The 21,589-nt window shown below is 33.5% G+C and overlaps 2 protein-coding genes across 5 annotated transcripts; one reads left to right on the top strand and one right to left on the bottom strand.

The window, feature by feature from the left end:
* Positions 1–510: 510 nt before the first annotated feature.
* LOC110781625 (uncharacterized) lies at positions 511–4,291 on the top strand. 4 transcript variants are annotated; one of them, XR_008925150.1, is made up of 7 exons: positions 515–846; positions 1,351–1,485; positions 1,795–1,880; positions 1,966–2,005; positions 3,130–3,281; positions 3,564–3,672; positions 3,835–4,291. XR_008925150.1 is itself a non-coding variant. In XM_056834049.1 (7 exons), the coding sequence occupies exons 3-6, from the start codon at positions 1,814–1,816 to the stop codon at positions 3,636–3,638; spliced, it is 321 nt and encodes a 106-aa protein (XP_056690027.1). In that variant the 5' UTR covers positions 518–846; positions 1,351–1,485; positions 1,795–1,813; the 3' UTR covers positions 3,639–3,672; positions 3,835–4,291. The 4 variants fall into 4 exon arrangements, 2 of the variants coding, with proteins under 2 accessions (XP_056690026.1, XP_056690027.1); XM_056834049.1 differs by having other exon boundaries at positions 518–846; positions 3,143–3,281; XM_056834048.1 differs by having other exon boundaries at positions 511–846; positions 1,351–1,880.
* Positions 4,292–13,349: 9,058 nt separating this feature from the next.
* On the bottom strand, positions 13,350–14,213 carry LOC110780862 (uncharacterized). The gene has a single exon (XM_056834045.1). The coding sequence runs from the start codon at positions 14,211–14,213 to the stop codon at positions 13,350–13,352; it is 864 nt and encodes a 287-aa protein (XP_056690023.1).
* Positions 14,214–21,589: the final 7,376 nt, after the last annotated feature.

Here is a 21,589-nt window from a genome sequence, read left to right as displayed (position 1 = left end):
TGGAGAAGACAACCTTCATCACTCAGTGGGGTACATATTGCTACACAGTTATGCCGTTCGGACTAAAGAACGCAGGGGCTACCTATCAATGGACAGCCACAACCATCATGAGCGATATGATTTACAGGGAAATTGAGGTATATGTCAAGTCCAAAGAGCGACACGAGCATACCTCAGTACTTCGAAAGTTTTTCAACAGGCTCAGGCAATACAACATGAGACTCAATCCTCAAAAGTGCGCATTCGGGGTAACGTCAGGCAAGTTGCTCGGATATGTTATCAGCTCTCGGGGCATCGAGGCTGATCCTTCCAAAATCAAAGCAATTCTAGAGATGCAACCACCAACGAATGAAAAGGAAATTCGGGGTTTTCTCGGGGCTACAGTACCCAATATAGCATATAATAATAATATTTTATTAAAAAATAAAAATAAATTAGTTTCTTACCAGGCAATAGTATATGACTAGGTAAGAGAAAGAGTGAGTTGGCTATGCAAGACATGGCAAATAGAATACGTATATCATTAGGAATACAAAATGAATACAACATCAATACGACGTGATTTTCCCCTTCCTTTCTCCAATCTCCCTCCTTTTCTTCAGTTCTTCACCGTGTTCTTCAATCTCAAAAAAACTCCATTGTTCCAAAACCTTCGTACCCAGCTCAAGTTCCCGCGCTCCATCAACCGATTCTCTATTATGATTCCGACAATCAATGAAATAACTTCAAAATGGGCTTAATTCTTATTTGGATTTTCGAGGCATAAATTGGGGAAGAACATCAACCCTAATTTTCTGGTATCGAAGATCTTATTGGAGGCGGTTTGGAGTACTATTCTATATAGAGGTATGTAATTTACTCTCAATTGAATGAAGAATATGGATTCAATTGAATGTAATTGTCAATTAATCTCAGTTCAAAGGTATTATGATCTCACAATCGTAATTGACAATGAATTCTGTGTTTCCTTTGATCTTAAGTCGAATTTAAAAGGTTTTCTTGAAGTGTATGGATTCAATTTTGTTAGATATTGTGAAACTCCGTGAATTGGAGGGTTGTCATTGATCAAATACATATACTGGCAAGCTTGGTTAGTGTTTGTGTTTAAGGTATCGTGTTCAATGGTATTGTGTTTTCTCCGTCGTTTCTTGCTTGGTTACCTACAGGCTTCCCTATTTTGAATTTCTACCGTCTAATAGGCAATGTCGAAATTTGGAAATTAGGTAGCTCTAATTTCACTGTTTCTCTTGTTTTCTTGTTTTGTGTTGGAACTTGTGCTTAAAAAGCTGCTGACTTTACCCATTAGTGAGAGTTGTTTTTGAGCATGATGAATGGGATATATTTTTGCAGAATGTAAACGAAGACACTGATGATATGTTTGATGATCTCTAATTCTCTTCGAAAAGCATGGACAAGTGGTCTTTAGTAGAAATGATCAAAAGCCCTATGGTGCTGAAATTGATGATGATGCTGAGAGTTTAGCATGTAAGTACAATCCATGTTTGTCTATTAATAGTCTAGGATGACTTCTCTTTCACGAATAAGAGTAGCTATGTTTAGATCTCCTTGGTAGTGTTACTTCAATTGCCTCTGTCATGCCTTCAGGAAAAAAGAGATTGAGGTCTTATGGTTTTCCATAATCCTGCAAACATTTACAAATCACTCACCAATACCTGACCTCCTGGAGGCGGATGAACGCACCAATGGATTTTAAAATTTGTAAATCTTAGTTAAGGATTTGACCTTTTACTTAATGTTAATAATATATGGGTATTTTGGTGAGCAAATCGGCAGTTGGGAACTTTGAAGCAAAATGGGATTGGCACTCATGGCGCACAACCTTATCAATGTCTTTCTCCCCTTTACCGGAATCAATGGCGGTACCCTAATTTCTTGCCCTTCTTCTCAATTGGGTTTTCGGAGAATTAAGCATTCCGATAAGCTTCCGGTTTATTCATCTTTCAGGGAGCTATCTTCCATGGTTTATTGCAGAGCAGTTGGCTCAGTAAGCCCCACTCTCTCTCTCCCTCTTTAACTCTTTTTCTAGCTTCTATTATTCTAAGCCTTACTTTTTAAATGGAATTCTTTTATTTTCAGATTTTATCATATGGGTAATGCATATTTCTGGTTTAGAATATGCAGAAAGTGAAATTAACAATTGGTTTATCTGGGGTTGAGAACTAAAGAAAAGGGTTTGATTGTAGTGAATAATTTGACATGCTATATCTGTCATAATTTGTTTTCCTGTGTTTGGGAAGTTTACTTGTGCTCAGTGATTTTCAGACCCTTATTTTTAGCTGTTTGTAGTCTTTGTACAATCAAAAGGTTACATCTGAGGATTGAATGATTAGAGGCTTTAGTGCTCTGGTAGACTGTGAAAGGGAAGAGGAAGACAGTTGGCCCATCTTCCCTGTCTCTTCTCCTTCCTTTCACATACTAAAGTGTACTGGAGAGGAGCCTACCTCGGCTCTTGCTTCTCAGTTTAATTTTGATAGCTTTACTTGCTATATGATTGCCTCATCATTAAGATATCCGCTTGATGTTAGACTTGCATGTTATGTTACTTAGACATTTCGTTTCAACTGAAAGCCTTGTTTTACTCCATATTAGGCCTAAAGACTTATAATTTGTCATAGACATGCAGTTACAAAAATCCCTTGTCATATGTGTCAATGTGTGCGGGTTCAAATTTTATTACATAAGGGCTTCCCTACTTTGAATTTCTACTGTCTAATAGGCAATGTGATGCCTTCAGGAAAAAAGAGCTGAGGTCTTAGGTTTTCCGTAATCCTGCAAATACCTTTAAGTTTGGAGATTTTGTGAATCGTTATACCTTTTAAAAACTCACGATATTAAAGGGATCTGTCTGAATTGAGAACATTTTTGTCGCAAGCTTATGATGTACGGGAATGAAGTCTTTGTGGGTTTTGATTAATTAGAAATGTCATTAATTACTGTTCTATAGACTAAACATATTAAGGGGACTTGAAGCTTGCAGATTTTGGCCTCGCAGTTAGGATTGTTAATGGTATGTGGGTTTGTAAATTTATTATGCTTGACGCTTCTTTTGACAGTGTTTCATGTTAAGTCTTCTTTAGCACAATTGAATAATTTTATAGTTATGAATAGTATGTATGTGCAGGGTACATCATAATTTAGCATCACTTTCAGCTGGCATGACTTGTGCTTTTGAATATCAAGTTCAAGGTCATGATGGGTACACAACAGTTGGATACTTGGATGAGCTTTCACACAATTCCATGTTGCTGTACCTCGAAGAGGTGAAAAGTCTAGATTGTTTTCCTCTGTCGTTGTATGCTTTTGGTGATATTTGTCAGTTATTTGTTGTTCCCATACTGTTTTCGTTACTGTGCTGATATTCTCCACCTCAACCATTTTTTTCTAATCGCCCTACTGAGGAAGGTCCCTACTCTAAAGAGTTTTGCACGCACTCTCACACACACACACACACACTAAGAGAGGGGAGGGGGCTAGATAGGGATACAAAGAAGAGAAAATGATATGCTATATATAGTTATTTACTTTCTGATGCCTTCCTTCAGGTTAAAGCCTGTCTGGTGTGGTCGGAACTCCAGCTTATGTTGCTCCGGAAATTTTGGCGGGTAGATATTCTTTAAGATTCTGAGTCAATTTGGAGTAATTGCACCTGATGTAAGTTTCTTAATTTGTTATATGCTTATATCACTGTTCTTTCATCTGAAAGTCCTTTCCTGCGGGAATTCAATTTAATAGGTCTTCAGACTCTTCACCACTATGTAAAGATTACAATTAGCTTTTTTGCTGCACTATTTAAATTATTTTCTTGCTAAACAGCTTGAGCAAAAGCAGAAGAGTATGGAAAGCTGCTGATATAAGGAAGGCTCTAAAAGAAGGAAGAAAGCCTGGTCCTCCTGGTGGTGAGCATTTATGTCAAACTGGCTTCATTAGGGATCCTACTCTTGTACTAAACAAGACTTCACGGAGGCCACTACTGTTGATTTCAGAGGACCAATAAGGCGGTAGGCTGAGGCGGGTGTTAGTAGATGATAATGAAGCCATATTCGGAGTATTAATTAGAGATTCAGGCTGATTTAGGATTAGTGGTTTGAAGAACTCATGATAGCTCAAAAGTTGGGAGATAATGACTCTACATAGAAGAGAATGTAGGTATATAAAGTGTAATGAAACATATACTCAGTATAGAATTGCATGTATATAAAATTGATTCAAGTTTCCTCAGGTAAACAACAACTCACTAGACTATTATTAATGTGATCATTCATTTTATTCATAGAGTAATATATATGTTTTAACCAACAGGATAAAATTAAGTAAATTTTCCAAAAAAAAATGTTTTATAACCCTTTATTTTTGCGAGAAAACAACCTTTTAAAAAAATATTTGCAAAAAAAGACCTTAAAGTTAAAAAAAAAAAAAAAAAAAACTCGCGAGAGACAACTATTTTAAATGGTACTTTTTTATAAAGAATTGTATCATTTTAAATGCATAGATTCCACAAAAACGGTCTAAACTTTAAAAATCATGAGTTTGAATAATAGATACAAAAGCTAAATAATATTATATTCAATTTTTTCAGTTAAAAATAACTTATTGGAAAGCACAAAAACATTGTTGTAAAATATTTCATCCATATTCTTGTTATTATATACATATAATTTTGAATAATAGATATTATTAAGCTAAATAACTACTTAATTCTCCACGAAAGGATTCTTTTCATACTAGTATTGGAATGATGTAAAATATTGGAATGATGATATTGGAATGATGTTATACTATAAAGGAATAGTAAGGAAAATACCAACATACGAACTTGTAACAATTGTGATATAATACTAATATATGACGCGAACTTTCCGTTTAATTCGATAAAGTGAATATTAGTATAGAATTGATTTGGCTCCTGTATTTCATGTTATATAAATGGATTAAGAAAAGAAAGGTCGAAACACAACAAATCATGTGAGTTTGAATAAAAAAAACACAAACTTAATAACAATGAAATAGATTAAAGTTTCTTCTAGTAAAGAACATCTTACTAAATAGATTTGAAATCTGGTAGTTTTGTATTTAAACCCTATTTATTTCATTATACATAGATCTCTATCATTTATAGTGTAAATAGACACTATTATTTTCTTAAATATTAAAGATAAAACTTCAATTATGTGCAACTACTTGTTTCGCCACGAAAAGATGTTTGCCATACCACATTTAAAATGATGTTGTACTATAAAGGAATAGTAAGAACAATACCAACCTACGAGCTTGTTACAAATGCTAATATATGAGGCGATTTTGCATTAAATTAGATAAAGTGAATATTAGTATAGAATAGATTTGGCTCCTTGTATTTCATGTTATAAATGGATTTCAAAAGAAAGGTCGAAACACAACAAATCACATGAGTTTGAATAGTAGAAACACGCGCTTAATAACAATGAGATGGATTGAATTTTCTTCGTTTAAAAACAACTTACTGCATGGAATTCAAAGATGGTTGTTATTTCTTTAAACCCGTTTTAAAATCACGAAGTTATCTATCATTTATAGAGTAAATAGACACACTTGTTTTCTTAAATATTCGAGATAAAACTTAAATTATGTGCAACTACTTGTTTCTCTACGAAAAGATGTTTGCCATACCATTATTGGAATGATAGTAAGAAATAGTAAGAAAAATACCAACCTACGAGCTTGTAACAATTGTGATATAATACTAATATATGAGGCGAACTATCCGTTTAATTCGATAAAGTTAATATTAGTATAGAATTGATTTGGCTCCTCGCATTTCATGTTATATAAATGGATTAAGAAAAGACAGGTCGAAACACAAAAAAGCACATGACTTTGAATAATAGAAACATAAACTTAACAACAATGAAATGTATTAAAGTTTTTTCTAGTAAAGTACATCTTACTGCATGGAATTCAAATCTAGTTGTTATGTGTATAAACCCTATTTATTTCATTATACGTAGTTATCTATCATTTATAGAGTAAATAGACACTCTTGTTTTCTTTAAAATTAAAGATAAAACATAAATTATGTGCAACTACTTGTGACTCACAAGTATTGGAATGATGTTATACTATAGAGGAATAGTAAGATCAATGCCAACACTTGAGCATGTAACAATTGTGATAAAATGCTAATATATGACGCGAACTTCACATTAAATTCGATAAATTGAATATTAGTATAGAATAGATTTGGCTCCTCGTATTGCATGTTATAAATAGATTTCAAAAGAAAGGTCGAAACACATATTACATGAGTTTGAATAAAGAAACACAAGCTTAATAACAATGAAATGGATTAAAGTTTCTTCTAGTAAAGAACATCTTACTGCATGGATTTCAAATCTGGTTGTTTTGTATTTAAACCCTAATTATGTCATTATACATAGTTATCTATTATTTATATGGTAAATATATAGACACTCTTGTTTTCTTAAATGTTAAAGATAAAACTTAAATTATGTGTAACTATTTGTTTCTCCACGAAAAGATGGTTGTTCTCTCTTTAAACTCGTTTTAAAATCATTATACGTTGTTAACTATCATTTATAGAGTAGCGAGCATTCAAGAGAAGAAGAATATAGAAAAGTAGTAAACAGAGGCATAAAACTCCTTAATCTTCAACTTGGAATCATGAAATGAGTTTCCTAATACCTAATAGTAATGGTTTATAGGAGAATTGTATGAATGACCCGTACAGTCAAAAAGGTTGGTACTACGTAAGTATTTGGCGAGATATCCTTCAGGGTAGGGCCCTCCTTCAAAAAGGTCTAATTATAGGAATAGGTAATGGTAGATCCACTTCGTTATGGTACCATCATTGGGTTGGGTCGGGTCCGATTTATAAATTAATTGATAAAGATATTCCGGAATCTAAGGCCCACTGGTTTGTTAGTCATATTATTAGAAATGGTAGATGGTATCTTGATGATGTTCGTCATATTATTCCTACTGATTTGTGTGACTTGATACTTGCTACTCCCTTATCTATGAATGATACTCATGATGACTTTATTAGGTGGATTTACTCAGATTCTGGATCCTTTACTGTTAAATCAGCTTACTCCCTTCAACTATCTGCATCCCCTTCTTCCAATGCTTCTCATTCTGGTTTTAGTTGGAAAAATCTTTGGAAAATTAAAACTCCTTTTAAATATAAGATGCTGTTGTGGAATTGCTGTCATGGCATTCTACCCGTGGCTCAAAAGTTATCTCATATCCTGGATTTTATTTCGCCTATTTGTTGTAGATGTCAGACTAAATTTGAATCCCATTTACACCTTTTTAGGGATTGTTGGGAATCTGGTATTTTCTGGAATTATATTTTTCAACGCATGAAATTCCCTACTACTCTCAGTTTGGTGGAATTTTTTGGGGCTGATTGGAATGATTGGCTATGTTTAAATCTTGCTCAGGATATGAGTTGGAAGGTGGTTTTTGTTGTAGGCATATGGCACATTTGGAGAGCTCGGAATAGAGCAGTTTTTGAGCATAAGATGATAAAACCATTCTCAGTGTATAATAATTTCTATGTGGATTGGATTTCTACTTCATCTATTTTGCAGGATAAAGGAAAAACAACAATGAGGCTGCTGGCACATGCTAAACATGTTTGGATTGTGCCAAGTTCTGGGTATTTAAAGCTTAACACTGATGGAACTTGGTCAGCCAACAACATTGCTGGAGGTGGAGGAGTCTTTAGAAGATCTTCTGGAACTTGGTTTATGGGCTTCTCCAGCAAATTTAATGTTTCAACTCCACTAGCGGCTGAACTGTATGCAATCAGAGAAGGTTTAATAATGGCAATTGACTACAAGGTGGATAAGTTGGAGCTGGAGACTGATGCTTTGTCCCTCATGAAGATGCTTAACACTATGGATAAAAACTATCATCATGAATTATCTCCAATTTTGAATGATGTGGCTAGTCTGATGCAACGTTTCACCTCTCTTACTATGCATCATATTCCACGTTCAAGGAACTTGGTTGCTCACTCTTTGGCTGCTTACTCTGTTTCAATGGCTGTTGGTCACAAGGTTTATGCTGATGTACCTCCCTTTGCTAGAATTGCGTATCATGGAGATCTTCAGGGTCTGGTGCGCACTTTTGCAAGTCAGGGAGAACAATCACAGGTGATTGATGTTGATGCTGGTCCTTCTAATGCAACTGTTGATACTCCTACTACTACTCAAATCATGTTTGGTACTATTCCTGCTACAATCTCAATGACTACTGGTTCTGCAAATGCTTCGGGCTCTAACACAGCAGATGGATCGAAGGAGGCTGCAACCTCCTCTATGGAGGAGTGAAAGTCACTGCAGGTGGCCAATCTCCAGCTTGGATAATCATATTATATTTTGCGGTTTGTCAAGACTCAACTGGGGATTATCGGAGACAAAACCTTATCTTTTGCGTGCTTTAGTGGATAACAAAGTTTGTATTGTGAATATTTGGGTGGTCAGTTTTTGGATGTGCCCCTTTTGTAACAAACTTTCTTATGGACTGAAGTCCTAAATTAATAATATTGTCTCCGTTTTATGTAAAAAAAAAAAAATGGTTTATAGAAATAATATAGAGTTGACGGTAGTATTAAAAGAGAATATAGAAATATTTTAATATTGAATTAGAGTCAATAACAAAGATCGATGAAACGAGTAGTTCTAATTGGGGTTTGTTTGTTTGACCAAACATTTGAAAACCATATTTCCGTATTGCGTAACAGACGAGAAATCTATTTTCTTATAAATAGATAAATTTTAAATCATGTGCAACTATTTGTTTCTCAGCAAAAATATTATTTCCAAACTAATATTGTACTCCCTCCGTTTCTTTTTGATGTTCCTGTTTCTATTTACGTTGTTTCTTTTTGATGTTCCTGTTTCTATTTTTGGACATAAAATTTGACCAAAATACCCTTATATTTCCACATAATTACACCAAATACCTTAGAATCTTTTCAAATTCAACCCTCAAAATCATCACCACACCTTATTTAATTATTTATCTTTCCGAAAAAACCCACCCACCCCTCCCTTTTTAAACGTCGTTGTCTCTCTCTCTCTCCCCTCATTCAACCTCCTCATCTCTCATTTTCCGTCTCTCTCTCTTAAGAAACCTCCTCTGTTCTCTCTCTCTCTCCTCTGTTCTTCAGAAAACCCTAATAATCTCCGCCTCTGTTCTCTCATTTTCTCCTCCTCTCTCTCGGATGTGAAGAGCTTCCGAGTGAAAATCTTCAAAAACTTTGATCCAAATATTGATCCGATCAGATCCCCTATAAATTTGTCCCCTATAATCGTCCCTTTTTGTCGTTGCGAGTTGATTTGTTCCAAATTTTTTTGCGGGTTTTCGTCGGAGATTTCTAGGGTTTTTTATTGTTCCGATCTGTATGGGGTCTTCGACTTCAAAAAGTTTGGCCTCTTATTTGTTGGGTACTTCTGGCCAACAAATCTCAGATCCAAATTGTGACTGGGGTCCCAACTGTAAGTGCCCCAACGGCGAGCACTCATATTCGGCGGAGTTTTTGCATAATAGAATGATGGCCCAGAAGGAGAATACGAGCACTCGTAACTATCTAAAGGCGTGGTTCGAGAAGTGGGAGGTAGAGCCTGGTGAAGAGGTCGAATCGAAATACGACGATCGGTTGCCCACGGCAGCAGATCTGCGCTTTTTTGGAGAAGATGACAAAGATGAGGTATAAATTCTTGTGTTTGTTTGTATTTATGGTTAAGATCTGAAAAATTAGGGTTTTTGTTGAGTTGCATGTCAAAAAATGGGGGTTCTGAATTTGCCTGATTTATTTGGGGAATTTTTGAATTTATCTCGTATTTTGATGTTATATTGGGTTTCAGTTTAATGTGTTGATGAAAATGATTTGAATTCATTTGCATGTGGGTTTTTTTTGAGTTGCATGTCATAAAAAGTGGATCTGAATTTGCCTGAATTATTTGGGGATTTTTTGAATTTATCTCGTTTTTTGATGTTGTAATGGGTTTGAGTTGAATGTGTTGATGAAAATGATTTTTATTCATTTGCATGTGGGTTTTTATTGAGTTGCATGTCATAAAAAAGTGGATCTGAATTTGCCTGATTTATTTGGGGATTTTTTGAATTTATCTCGTATTTTGATGTTATATTGGGTTTCAGTTTAATGTGTTGATGAAAATGATTTGAATTCATTTGCATGTGGGTTTTTTTTGAGTTGCATGTCATAAAAAGTGGATCTGAATTTGCCTGAATTAGTTGGGGTTTTTTTGAATTTATCTCGTTTTTTGATGTTATAATGGGTTTGAGTTGAATGTGTTGATGAAAATTATTTTTATTCATTTGCATGTGGGTTTTTGTTGAGTTGCATGTCATAAAATCGTGGATCTGAATTTGCCTGATTATTTTGGGGATTTTTTGAATTTATCTCGTTTTTTGATGTTATAATGGGTTTCAGTGGAATGTGTTGATGTAAATGATTTTTATTCATTTGCATGTGGGTTTTTGTTGAGTTGCATGTCATGAAATCGTGGATCTTTTGGTTGCATAAATCATGAATTGGTTGGTTAAAAAAACATTGTAATTTTAAAGACTCTGTTTTTTTTATGATGCTAATGACCCGTATTTTATGTCCCCTATTGCGTGCAAGGAACCCACTCGGTCTGACTCGTGGGAACTATATTACGTTGGTGAGTGTGAGAATGAGGATGGCAATTCTGCTGTGTCCTCTGGGCAAGAATCATCAGCGTTCCCTTATTCAAAGAATAAAGACACGACTGTTGCAGATGATCAAGATGATCATGATTAGATAAGTCTGTCCCCTCTTTTAATTTTAATTAGCAATGTAGTAAACATGGTCAGCTGTTGAAATTGTAGGCCAGCAAGTGTGATCTCTTGCTGGCAGGGTTGGATTTGTTGTTGTTGATGAAGGAGGCTTTGTTGTATCATGTGGAGTTTGGAGGGTTTATATATTGGAAAATGCTCTGTTTTCATTCATGCTGATATGACCCTATTTTGGTTTATGATTGTATGCAAATGATGATACTATATGTCCATGTATGCAAATGTTGATACGATGGTATGCCAATATGTCCCTGTATTCAGTTCTGATATGATGGTATGCCAATATGTCCCTCTATTGATCATATGTCCCTGTATTCAGTTGATTTGCACCTGTTTGCAATCTGTCCATGGTGGTTTGTGATGAGTCAATTCTCGTGGAGGCAATTCTTGTCCTGTATGTTGTTTTGTTTATTGTCCCCTTTATGTGCCTTGTGTATATGTGTTCAATGATGAGTCTTTTAAATGCTGAGAAGCAAGCAACACAACGACGTTTACAAAGGGAGGGGTGGGTGGGGTTTTTGGGAAAGATAAAATAATTAAATAAGGAAAGGTGATGATTTTGAGGGTTGAATTTGAAAAGATTCTAAGGTATTTGGTGTAATTATGTGGACATATAAGGTATTTTGGTCAAGATTTATGTCCAAAAATAGAAACAGGAAGATCAAAATACAATTAACGTCTTGTTTGTTGTGTTGTTTATTGTCCCCTTTATGTTCCTTGTGTATATGTGTTCAATGATGAGTCTTTTAAATGCTGAGAAGCAAGTCCAAATAACTACAACCACTCATGCTGCCATTAGTATGTCTTTTGATATACTTTTCAGGCGCTAAGTGTTTGTAGTTTGGATTTGTAACTATGAAGCTTGGAGACATCTGAGAACAAAATGAGCATGATTTGTTTTGGCTTTTTCATCTTGATGTAATTCAACCTAACTGAGATTGAACTTGATCTTGTGACTTCCCTTGCATGTTTGACTTTTGTTGTGCCTTGTTCATTGCTGCCTTGTTATTGCTTTTGTGTGATCAATGATGAGTCATCATTTGCTGAGACTCAAACCCTTTATTCCATTAACACTCATGCGCCATTAGCTTCAATAATGCTTTTCAGGAGCTAAGTGTTAGTGGTTGGGGTTTGTGTCAGGGATGCTTGGGGACATTCTGAGATCTTTGTGTGTTGTTTGTTTCTAAACATGTCCTTCATCACCATTTCCCAAAGGGAATAGAGATCATTTCACATGATTGAGTGATCATGTATCCCCTTTGGTAAATTGGTGATGAGGTAATTAATCATTTAGAAATTGCTTATGTTCAATGATGAAATGGTTGTCTAAATCGAATATTGCTTCTGTTGACGCATCGGCGTCTAAATGGGATGATTTTCCATCTGAAAATGATGTGATATGCATTCATCCCATTTGGATGCCGATGTGTTTAGAGTTGTGATTTTGTATGTCCTGAGTTTCCTGAACTTTAAGTATCCTCTATCAAAATGGAGTGATTTTCCTTTCCCATTTGTTTGACTTAGTCACTTACTCCATTTGGTAGAAGGATATTAAAGTCATAGGATTCAATGATGATAAAGAACTAAAAACTGAGAACAACACCAATATTAAAGTCACATCCTTTGACTTGTGCATGCTGCCTTTTAATTACTAATTACTAATTACTCCCTCCGTTTCTTTTTGATGTTCCTGTTTGGAGTTGTGGGTGGAAATTAAGAAACTAATTACTTTGACATGATTTGTTTTGGCTTTCCGATCTTTTGCCAGTTTTAATGTCTTGGGCAAAAATGAAATTGAATTCATGTCTTGTTTACTTAGTTGCTAGTTGTCCCCTTTAGACCCAAAATAACATGTTTTGTGTGATCAATGATGAGTCATCATGTGCTGAGACTCAAACCCTTTCTTCCATTAACACTCATGCGCCATTAGCATCAATGATGCTTTTCAGGAGCTAAGTATTAGTGGTTGGGGTTTGTGTCAGGGATGCTTGGGGACATTCTGAGATCTTTGTGTGTTGTTTGTTTCTAAACATGTCCCCTGTGCATTGTTGTTGCTGCCTTTTTCTTGTTACCTTTTCCCTTGTTCTTGCTGCCTTTTTCTTGTGTTGCCTTGGTTATGTTATGTTATAAAGTTATGTTATGTTTGATCTTTTTTGTTATGTTGGTTATATTTGTGTTGCCTTGGTTATGTTCTGTTATAAAAGTCAGAACAAGGATATTTGTGTTGCCTTTTTCCTTGTTCTTGCTGCCTTTTTCTTGTCTTGCCTTGGTTATGTAATGTTATAAATTAAAAAACAACATTCTCATTAATAACATTGATTTCATTCATTGAATTTTCCAAAATGATTGACACTTACAAAATGTTTTGCCTACATGTAATGCTTACATTCAAGCCCACAAAAGTGACATTTTAAATATTCGTGTTACTTTCAAAACATGTCCCCAAAACACAAAAAGTTACCTATCTTTTTCCCCTTGCTTCATTGATTTGCTTTCCATTCATCATAGAGTTGTGTGCACTCATTCACTGCCCATATTGGTGCCTTCACTTGTTCTGGTAGATTGCCTTCATCCTCTAAAATTTTTTTCTTGTTGTGTGGAAGTTGGTAGTTATTGTCTCCCTTGTGTTTTAGAATTTCATTTCCCACATATTGGAGTGTCATCCACACATTAGACAATGTCTTTGGATGAAGTTCTTTGTAAGCGTCAATCACTGCTCCACTTAAATCTTCCACTGTCTTTGGCATTTTCTTATGCATGAGTGATTGTATTGACCTAAAAAATCCCAAATCCAATATGTTACAATCTGGACTGTTTGCTGGTTGTTGAGTTAATACAAAAGTAAACCCATCTTGTTTGTAGTGTTGTTGCCACTCTGGATCAGATTGCAATATGTGTGCTTTTGCGTTGTCTTGAATTATGTATATCACCTTTTCCCCGACATGAGGTGGCCATTTCTCTTTGATTGCTGGAATTAACATGTTGATCATCATGGCCCTTGTTGCTATTTGATTCACTGACTTCACTGGCTTGGTTTCTAGTGTCCCCTTCACTCTGTTCTTTGATGTTCTTTTAGCTGCAACTGAATTTGTGAATGGAAAAATACCCAATTTTCCATCAAACTCACAATTCCCATCATCACCCCATCTTGGCCTTGCCACTGCTGCCATGAACATAAAATTAGGGATTTTTGTTCTTGACTTTCCAATTCTGTGTGGCTTTGGTTCATTGTTTGCAAGATATACTCTTTGACTTTTCTGTGTTAGGTAAAACCATTTTTCATCTATGTGAACGAAGTCAAACATGCCATAATATGTTGGGTCATGTGGTATTGAGTAATCCATAATTAATCTAAGTACCCATCTCATTCTTGTCATCTTGCAAGTTTCTGAAATGCCGGGACATAAGGGACTTGAGTGAGCCTTTAACACCTTTCTCTTGATTATTCTCCAAACTGTTGACGGGCTCAAATTAAGCATCCTTGCAAGATCTATAATACATGTTCTGTCCCCCATTGCAAGGGCGCTGCAATTTGTTCATATGGTACTTCTTTTCTTTTTCTGCCACATTTGTGGAAGTTGGTGGACATATCATATGTTTGCATTGCTTCCTGCTGTCTCCTAGCCTTGTTCCATATTTTTGCGATTGTTCTTGGAGTGTAATCATACTTGATTGCTGCCTCTGTGATTGTCCCCTTAATGAGTTTCTCTAAACCTGGTTTTTTCCTACGAAGCAGGAAAATAAAAATTTCCAACTTCAATCCAACAGTTAACCTTTGCTTCCCCGGCTTATGATGAACAATGTTAATTGGAGTTGATGTTTGATGGTATGGAGGTGTTTCTGACTCATCTATTTGAGGGGTGTTTAAATCAAATAAATATGGAACAACCTGTGAGTTTGCTGAATTTGCTGATGCTGTCTCATCTTCATTTGGAAAGTCTTGTGCCAGTTCATTTAAATCTGGTACTTGCTGAAATTGCTCCATGTCCCCGTATTGATGAGCATTTAAGGGCACTGCATCAGTTTCAACAGCAACTCCTTCGTCCCCCGAGTCAGAATCCGTGCTGGAACCATCACCTTCATCGTCTGAAAATCCGAGGAATTCATCTTCCTCTTGATCTGAAACCATGGTATTTTTTTTTTGGAAGCCAAGTTATGTCAGAGATTGAGGTTGGAAGTTTTGTCAAGTTGTATTTATGTTTGCAAAACAAGAAGTCTTTTATATGTGTACTCTGTTTTTTTAGTTGGAGGGAAATCCTAATTTTCATTTTGGAGGGAAATTTCCCTCAAATTTTTTGGTGGAAAAAATGATGAAACTGATCCATGTGTTTGAGAACACAGACTTCTCATTGGTCCGTTTTTTGTGTTGAGGTCCCCAACTCAACAAAAGTGGTCCCTTTTGTAACAGATTTTCTGATTTTCCCTTTAATTAAATAAAATATCTCAATTATCCTTATTTGTTTAATGTTTTCTCTCTCCTTACTTTATTCACAAATACCAATCTCTTACACCCAATCATTACTCTTACCCCCAATCATTAAAAGATTCCAGTTTCTTAATTTCCACCCACAACTCCAAACAGGAACATCAAAAAGAAACGGAGGGTTAAAATTAAAGATAAAACATAATTAATTATGTGCAACTACTTGTGACTCACAAGTATTGGAATGATGTTATACTATAAAGGAATAGTAAGATCAATGCCAACATTTGAGCATGTAACAATTGTGATAAAATGCTAATATATGACGCGAACTTCACATTAAATTCGATAAATTGAATATTAGTATTGAATAGATTTGGCTCCTTGTATTTCATGTTATAAATAGATTTCAAAAGAAAGGTCGAAACACATATCACATGAGTTTGAATAAAGAAACTCAAGCTTAATAACAATGAAATGGATTAAAGTTTCTTCTAGTAAAGAACATCTTACTGCATGGATTTCAAATCTGGTTGTTTTGGATTTAAACCCTAATTATGTCATTATACATAGTTATCTATCATTTATATGGTAAATAGACACTCTTGTTTTCTTAAATGTTAAAGATAAAACTTAAATTAGGTGCAACTACTTGTTTCTCCACGAAAAGATGTTTGTCATACCACTATTGGAATGATGTTGTACTATAAAGGAATAGTAAGAACAATACCAACCTACGATATTGTTAAAATTGTGATAAAATGCTAATATATGAGGCGAATTTCGCATTAAATTAGATAAATTGAATATTAGTATAGAATAGATTTGGCTCCTTGTATTTCATGTTATAAATGGATTTCAAAAGAAAGGTCGAAACATAACCAATCACATGACTTTGAATAGTAGAAACGCGCGCTTAATAACAATGAGATGGATTAAATTTTCTTCGTATAAAAACAACTTACTACATGGAATTCAAAGATGGTTGTTCTCTCTTTAAACTCGTTTTAAAATCATTATACGTTGTTAACTATCATTTATAGAGTAAATAGACACACTTGTTTTGTTAAATATTCGAGATAAAAATTAAATTATGTGCAACTACATGTTTCTCCACGAAAGGATTCTTTTCATACCGGTATTGGGATGATGTTATACTATAAAGAAATAGTAATGAAAATACCAACATACGAGCTTGTAACAATTGTGATGTAATACTAAAATACCAGCGCAAGGCCAGGCCCAGCAGGCCAAGGCTGCCAGCATGGCTGCGCGCGCAATTGGCTGCGAGCATGGCTGCTCGCGTGGGCCTCAAGGCTTGCGTGGGCTGAGCGCCTGCAAGGGCTGTGCGCGGGCATCGCCTGCACGCATGCGGGCCATGCTCGTGTGTGTGTTTATGTCTGATACAAATCCTAAATCTAATGGGATTCGTTTAAAGATTAAATTCCTAATCCTAATGGATAAATTAGTTAATAAGAGTTTTAATAAAATTCTAATTAAGCTAATTAGTTTCCTGGTAGGATTCCAATTTCCTTTCCATACCCCTATAATTATGTGGCCCTGGTTCACAATTTATATACAACTTTCAAGTATTCAAAGTGAATTTTTGAGAGCAAAAATTCAATCAAATAATTGCCCCATAATAGCCGAAAATTCTAGTACCTTGAGGGGGATTCTAGTTAGTCAATCTTAAGGCGGATCCGGACGTGTTGTGGACTATCTATGGAGGGACGACACTTGGAGTCCTAAAGACTTGTTCTTGTTCGGTTCGGGCGCAGCAAGGGAGGGCACGCTACAAAGAGTATGCATTCTAAACTATATTAATTGGTTATGTGCAATTAATTTGAATCCTGGCATATAGGTTTTTTCCGCATGATTTATGTTGTTCATATGTATCATAACCTAACAAATATTAGTATAGAAGCCATATTCGGAGTATTAATTAGAGATTCAGGCTGATTTAGGATTAGTGGTTTGAAGAACTCATGATAGCTCAAAAGTTGGGAGATAATGACTCTACATAGAAGAGAATATAGGTATACAAAGCGTAATGAAACATATACTCAGTATAGAATTTATGTATATAAAATTGATTCATGTTTATAAACTTGATTCAAGTTTCCTCAGGTAAACAACAACTCACAACTCACTGGACTACTATTAATGTGATAATTCATTTTATTCATAGAGTAATATATATGTTTTAACCAACGGGATAAAATTAAGGCAAATTTGCCAAAAACAACCTTTTATAACCTGTTTTTTGCGAAAAAACAATCTTTTAACCCGTTTTTGACAAATTTGCCTAAAATTAACCAAATCCGGGTAAATAAATTAAGGTTTGTTTAGGAAAATGGGAAAACTTCTTTATATACTTGGATATTGAGGATTGTCCATCTTCCTCTTCATCACTAACACGGAGTATGTAAGATTATTCTCATAGTAGAATGTTGAAGAAATCTACATATGATCCTTAATTTATTTAATCGGGTTTAGTTATTTTTATCTTGCTGGTTAAAAAATATATGTTACTCTACGAGTACAATTAGTCGTTCCCTTTTATTATCAGAATTATTTTTATCCTTGCTATTGATAATCGAGTTTCTATATAGGGTTAAGTATCATTTATAGATTAATGGACACTTTTGTCTTTATAAATAATAGAGATAAAACTTAATTTAATTATGTGCATTACATGTTTCTCCACAAACATATTATTTCCAAACTAATATTGTAATATGTTCCACTATAAAGGAATAGTAATAACAATACTAATATATGAGTTTGGAGAACTATTCAATTCAAATAATTGAATGTTTGTATTTCACACTTACAAGAAACCATATTGGTTCCTCGTCTTAAATAATGCGTAAATCCATAGATTCAAGAACGATCTAAACTTAAAAAGTCATGAGTTTGAATAATAGATACAAAAGCTAAATAATATAATATTCAATTTTTTCAGTTAAAAATAACTTATTGGAAAGCATAAAAACACTGTTGTAAAATATTTCATCCATATTCCTATTATTATATATAGTTAAATAATATAATTTTGAATAATAGATATATTAAAGCTAAATAATAATAGATTCAAATTTCTTCAATTCGTGTTAAAAAAAACTCACTGGAAAACATAAAAAAACCGACAGTAAAAGGTTTCAACTACAATTATGTTATTATATAGAGTTAAATATCATTTATATAATAAATAGACATTTCTATTTTCTGAAATAACAGAGATAAAGTTTAAATCATGTGCAACTATTTGTTTCTCACCGAAAATTTTATTTCCGAACTAATATTGTAATATGTTCCATTATAAAAGAATAGTAATAGCAATACTAATATATGAACTATTCAATTTGAATAATTGAATGCTTGTATTTTCACACTTACAAGAAACTACATTGGTTCCTCGCCTTAAATAATATGTAGATGCATAGTTTGCACAAGAATGGTTTAAACTTAATAAATCATATGATTTTGAATAATAGATACACAAGCTAAATAATAATGGATTCAAGTTTTTTCATGAAAAAATTAACTTACTAGAAAGCACAAAATCCTGTTGTAAAAGATTTATCCATATTTCGGTTATTATATATAATTAAATAATCTGATTTTGAATAATAAATAAATATATATATATATATATATATATATATATATATATATATATATATATATATATATACAAGCTAAATTTCCATTTAATTCGATAAAGAGAATTAGTATATAATTGATTTGGCTCCTCGTATTTCATGTTATGTAGATGGATTTCAAAATAAAGGTTGAAATACAAATCACATGAGTTTGAATAACAGAAACACAAGCTTAATAACAATGAAGTGGTTTAACGTTTCTTCTAGTAAAGAACATCTTACTGCATGGATTTCAAAACTGGTTGTTCTGTATTTAAACCCTATTTATTTCATTATACGTAGTTATCAATCATTTATAGAGTAAATATACACTCTTGTTTTCTTGAATATTAAAGATAAAACTTAAATTATGTACAACTACTTGTATGATTATATATGAGGCAAACACTACAAGAAATTGTACCATTAATGACAGGAAATCCCGTCGCTAAAGGCCAATAATCGTTGATTAATGACGGGATTTCCTGTCGCGAACCCGTCATAAAAGGGGGCCATCGTTAATGGAAAATCTTGTCGTTAACCCGTCGTAAAAGACATTTACGATGGTTATTCCCGTGTCTGTTTGGTTGTTAGCCCCGTCGTAAAAGGCTTTTGCGACGGAATTTTTGACCCGTCGTAATTAGGTTGTCGTTAAAGATACAAATTCTCGTAGTGGAACTTCGCATTAAATTTGGTAAATTGAATATTAGTTTAGAATAGATTTGGCTCCTTGTATTTCATGTTATAAATGGATTTCAAAAGAAAGGCCGAAACATAACAAATCACATGAGTTTGAATAATAGAAACACACGCTTAATAACAATGAAATGGATTAAAATTTCTTCGTGTAAAAACAACTTACTGCATGGAACCCAAAGCTGGTTGTTCTGTCTTTAAACCCTATTAAAATGATTATACATATATCTATCATTTATCGAGTAAATAGACACACTTGTTTTGTTGAATATTCGAGATAATACTTAAAATATTTGCAACTACTTGTTTCTCCACGAAAGGATTCTTTCCATACTAGTATTAGAATGATGTTATACTATAAAGGAATAGTAAGAACAATACCAATTAACAAGCCTAGATTTTAACAATTGTGATATAATACTAATATATGAGACGAACTTTCCATTTAATTCGATAAAGTGAATATTGGTATAGAATAGATTTGGCTCCTCATATTTCATGTTTATAAATGGAGTAAGAAAGAAAGGTAGAAACATAACAAATCATATGAGTTGAATAATAGAAACACAATCTTAATAACAATGAAATGGATTAAAGTTTCTTCTTGGGAAAAATAACTTACTGCAAGGAAGGTAAAGATGGCTGATAAGTTTTTAACCTCTATTTATTCTGTTATACGTAGTTATCTATCATTTACAGAGTAAATAGACACTTATTTTTTAAAAATATTCGAGATAAAACTTAAATTATGTGCAAGAACAATTGTGATAAAATGCTAAAGGATTATTTCCATACTAGTATTGGAATGATGTTATACTATAAAGGACAATACCAACATATAAGCTTGTAACAATTGTGATAAAATACTAACATATAAGCTTGCAAGAATTGTGATAAAATACTAATACATGAGGCGAACTTTCCATTTCGATAAATTGAATATTAGTATAGAATAGATTTGGCTCCTCACATTTCATGTTATATAAATAGATTTCAAAAGAAGGTCGAAACACAAAGCAGATGAGTTTGAATATCAAAAATACAAGCTTAATAACAATGAAATGGATTAAAGTTTCTTCTAGTAAAGAACATTTTACTGCATGGATTTAAAATCTGGTTGTTTTGTGTTTGAACCCTATTTCTTTCATTATACGTAGTTATCTATCATTTATAATGTAAATAGATAATTTTGTTTTCTTAAATATTAAAGATAAAACTTAAATTATGTGCAACTACTTGTTTCTCCACGAAAGGATATTTTCGAAACTAGTATTGGAATGATGTTATACTATAAAGGAATAGTAAGAACAATACCAACGTTCGAGTTTGTAACAACTATGATAAAATGCTAATATATGAGGTGAACTTCACATTAAATTCGATAAATTGATTACTAATATACTTAAATTCCTTCATGCAAAACATAACTCACTGAAAAGCACAAAAATCCGGTTGTTAGAGGTTTCAACAATATTTATGTTATTATATAGAGTTAATAATAACCGAGAGAATGAATAATGGTTCTCTACAACTATTTATGTTATGCTGGATCTTAAAAAACTTGAAATATTTGACATTTGGTTAATTGGGCCTCGATCTTTCCGAAATTAAAGAAATTGGTCAAAACATATGTCTTACTCTACAAGTATAATGAATCGTTCCATTTCATTATCAAAATTATTTTATCTCAACTATTGTTAGCTTTTTAAATTGAATAAAAGTATTGTCACAATTACAAGAATTATATTTTCTCCTAGTCTTAAATAATATATAAATGGATTTCATAAGAACGGTTTAAACACAACGAATAATACGAGTTTAAATTGATTATAGATACACAAGGTAAATAAATAATAGATTCAAGTTTTTTTGTGTTAAAAATAACTCACTGGAAAACACAAAAACCAAGTTGTACAAGCTTTCAACCATATTTATGTTATTATATAGAGTTAAATAT

Source organism: Spinacia oleracea, unplaced genomic scaffold, assembly GCF_020520425.1.
Source record: "Spinacia oleracea cultivar Varoflay unplaced genomic scaffold, BTI_SOV_V1 SOVchr0_005, whole genome shotgun sequence".
Classification (NCBI taxonomy): domain Eukaryota; kingdom Viridiplantae; phylum Streptophyta; class Magnoliopsida; order Caryophyllales; family Amaranthaceae; genus Spinacia; species Spinacia oleracea.
Note: the sequence above shows the minus strand (reverse complement) of the source record. Positions and strands in the feature narration are given on the sequence as shown.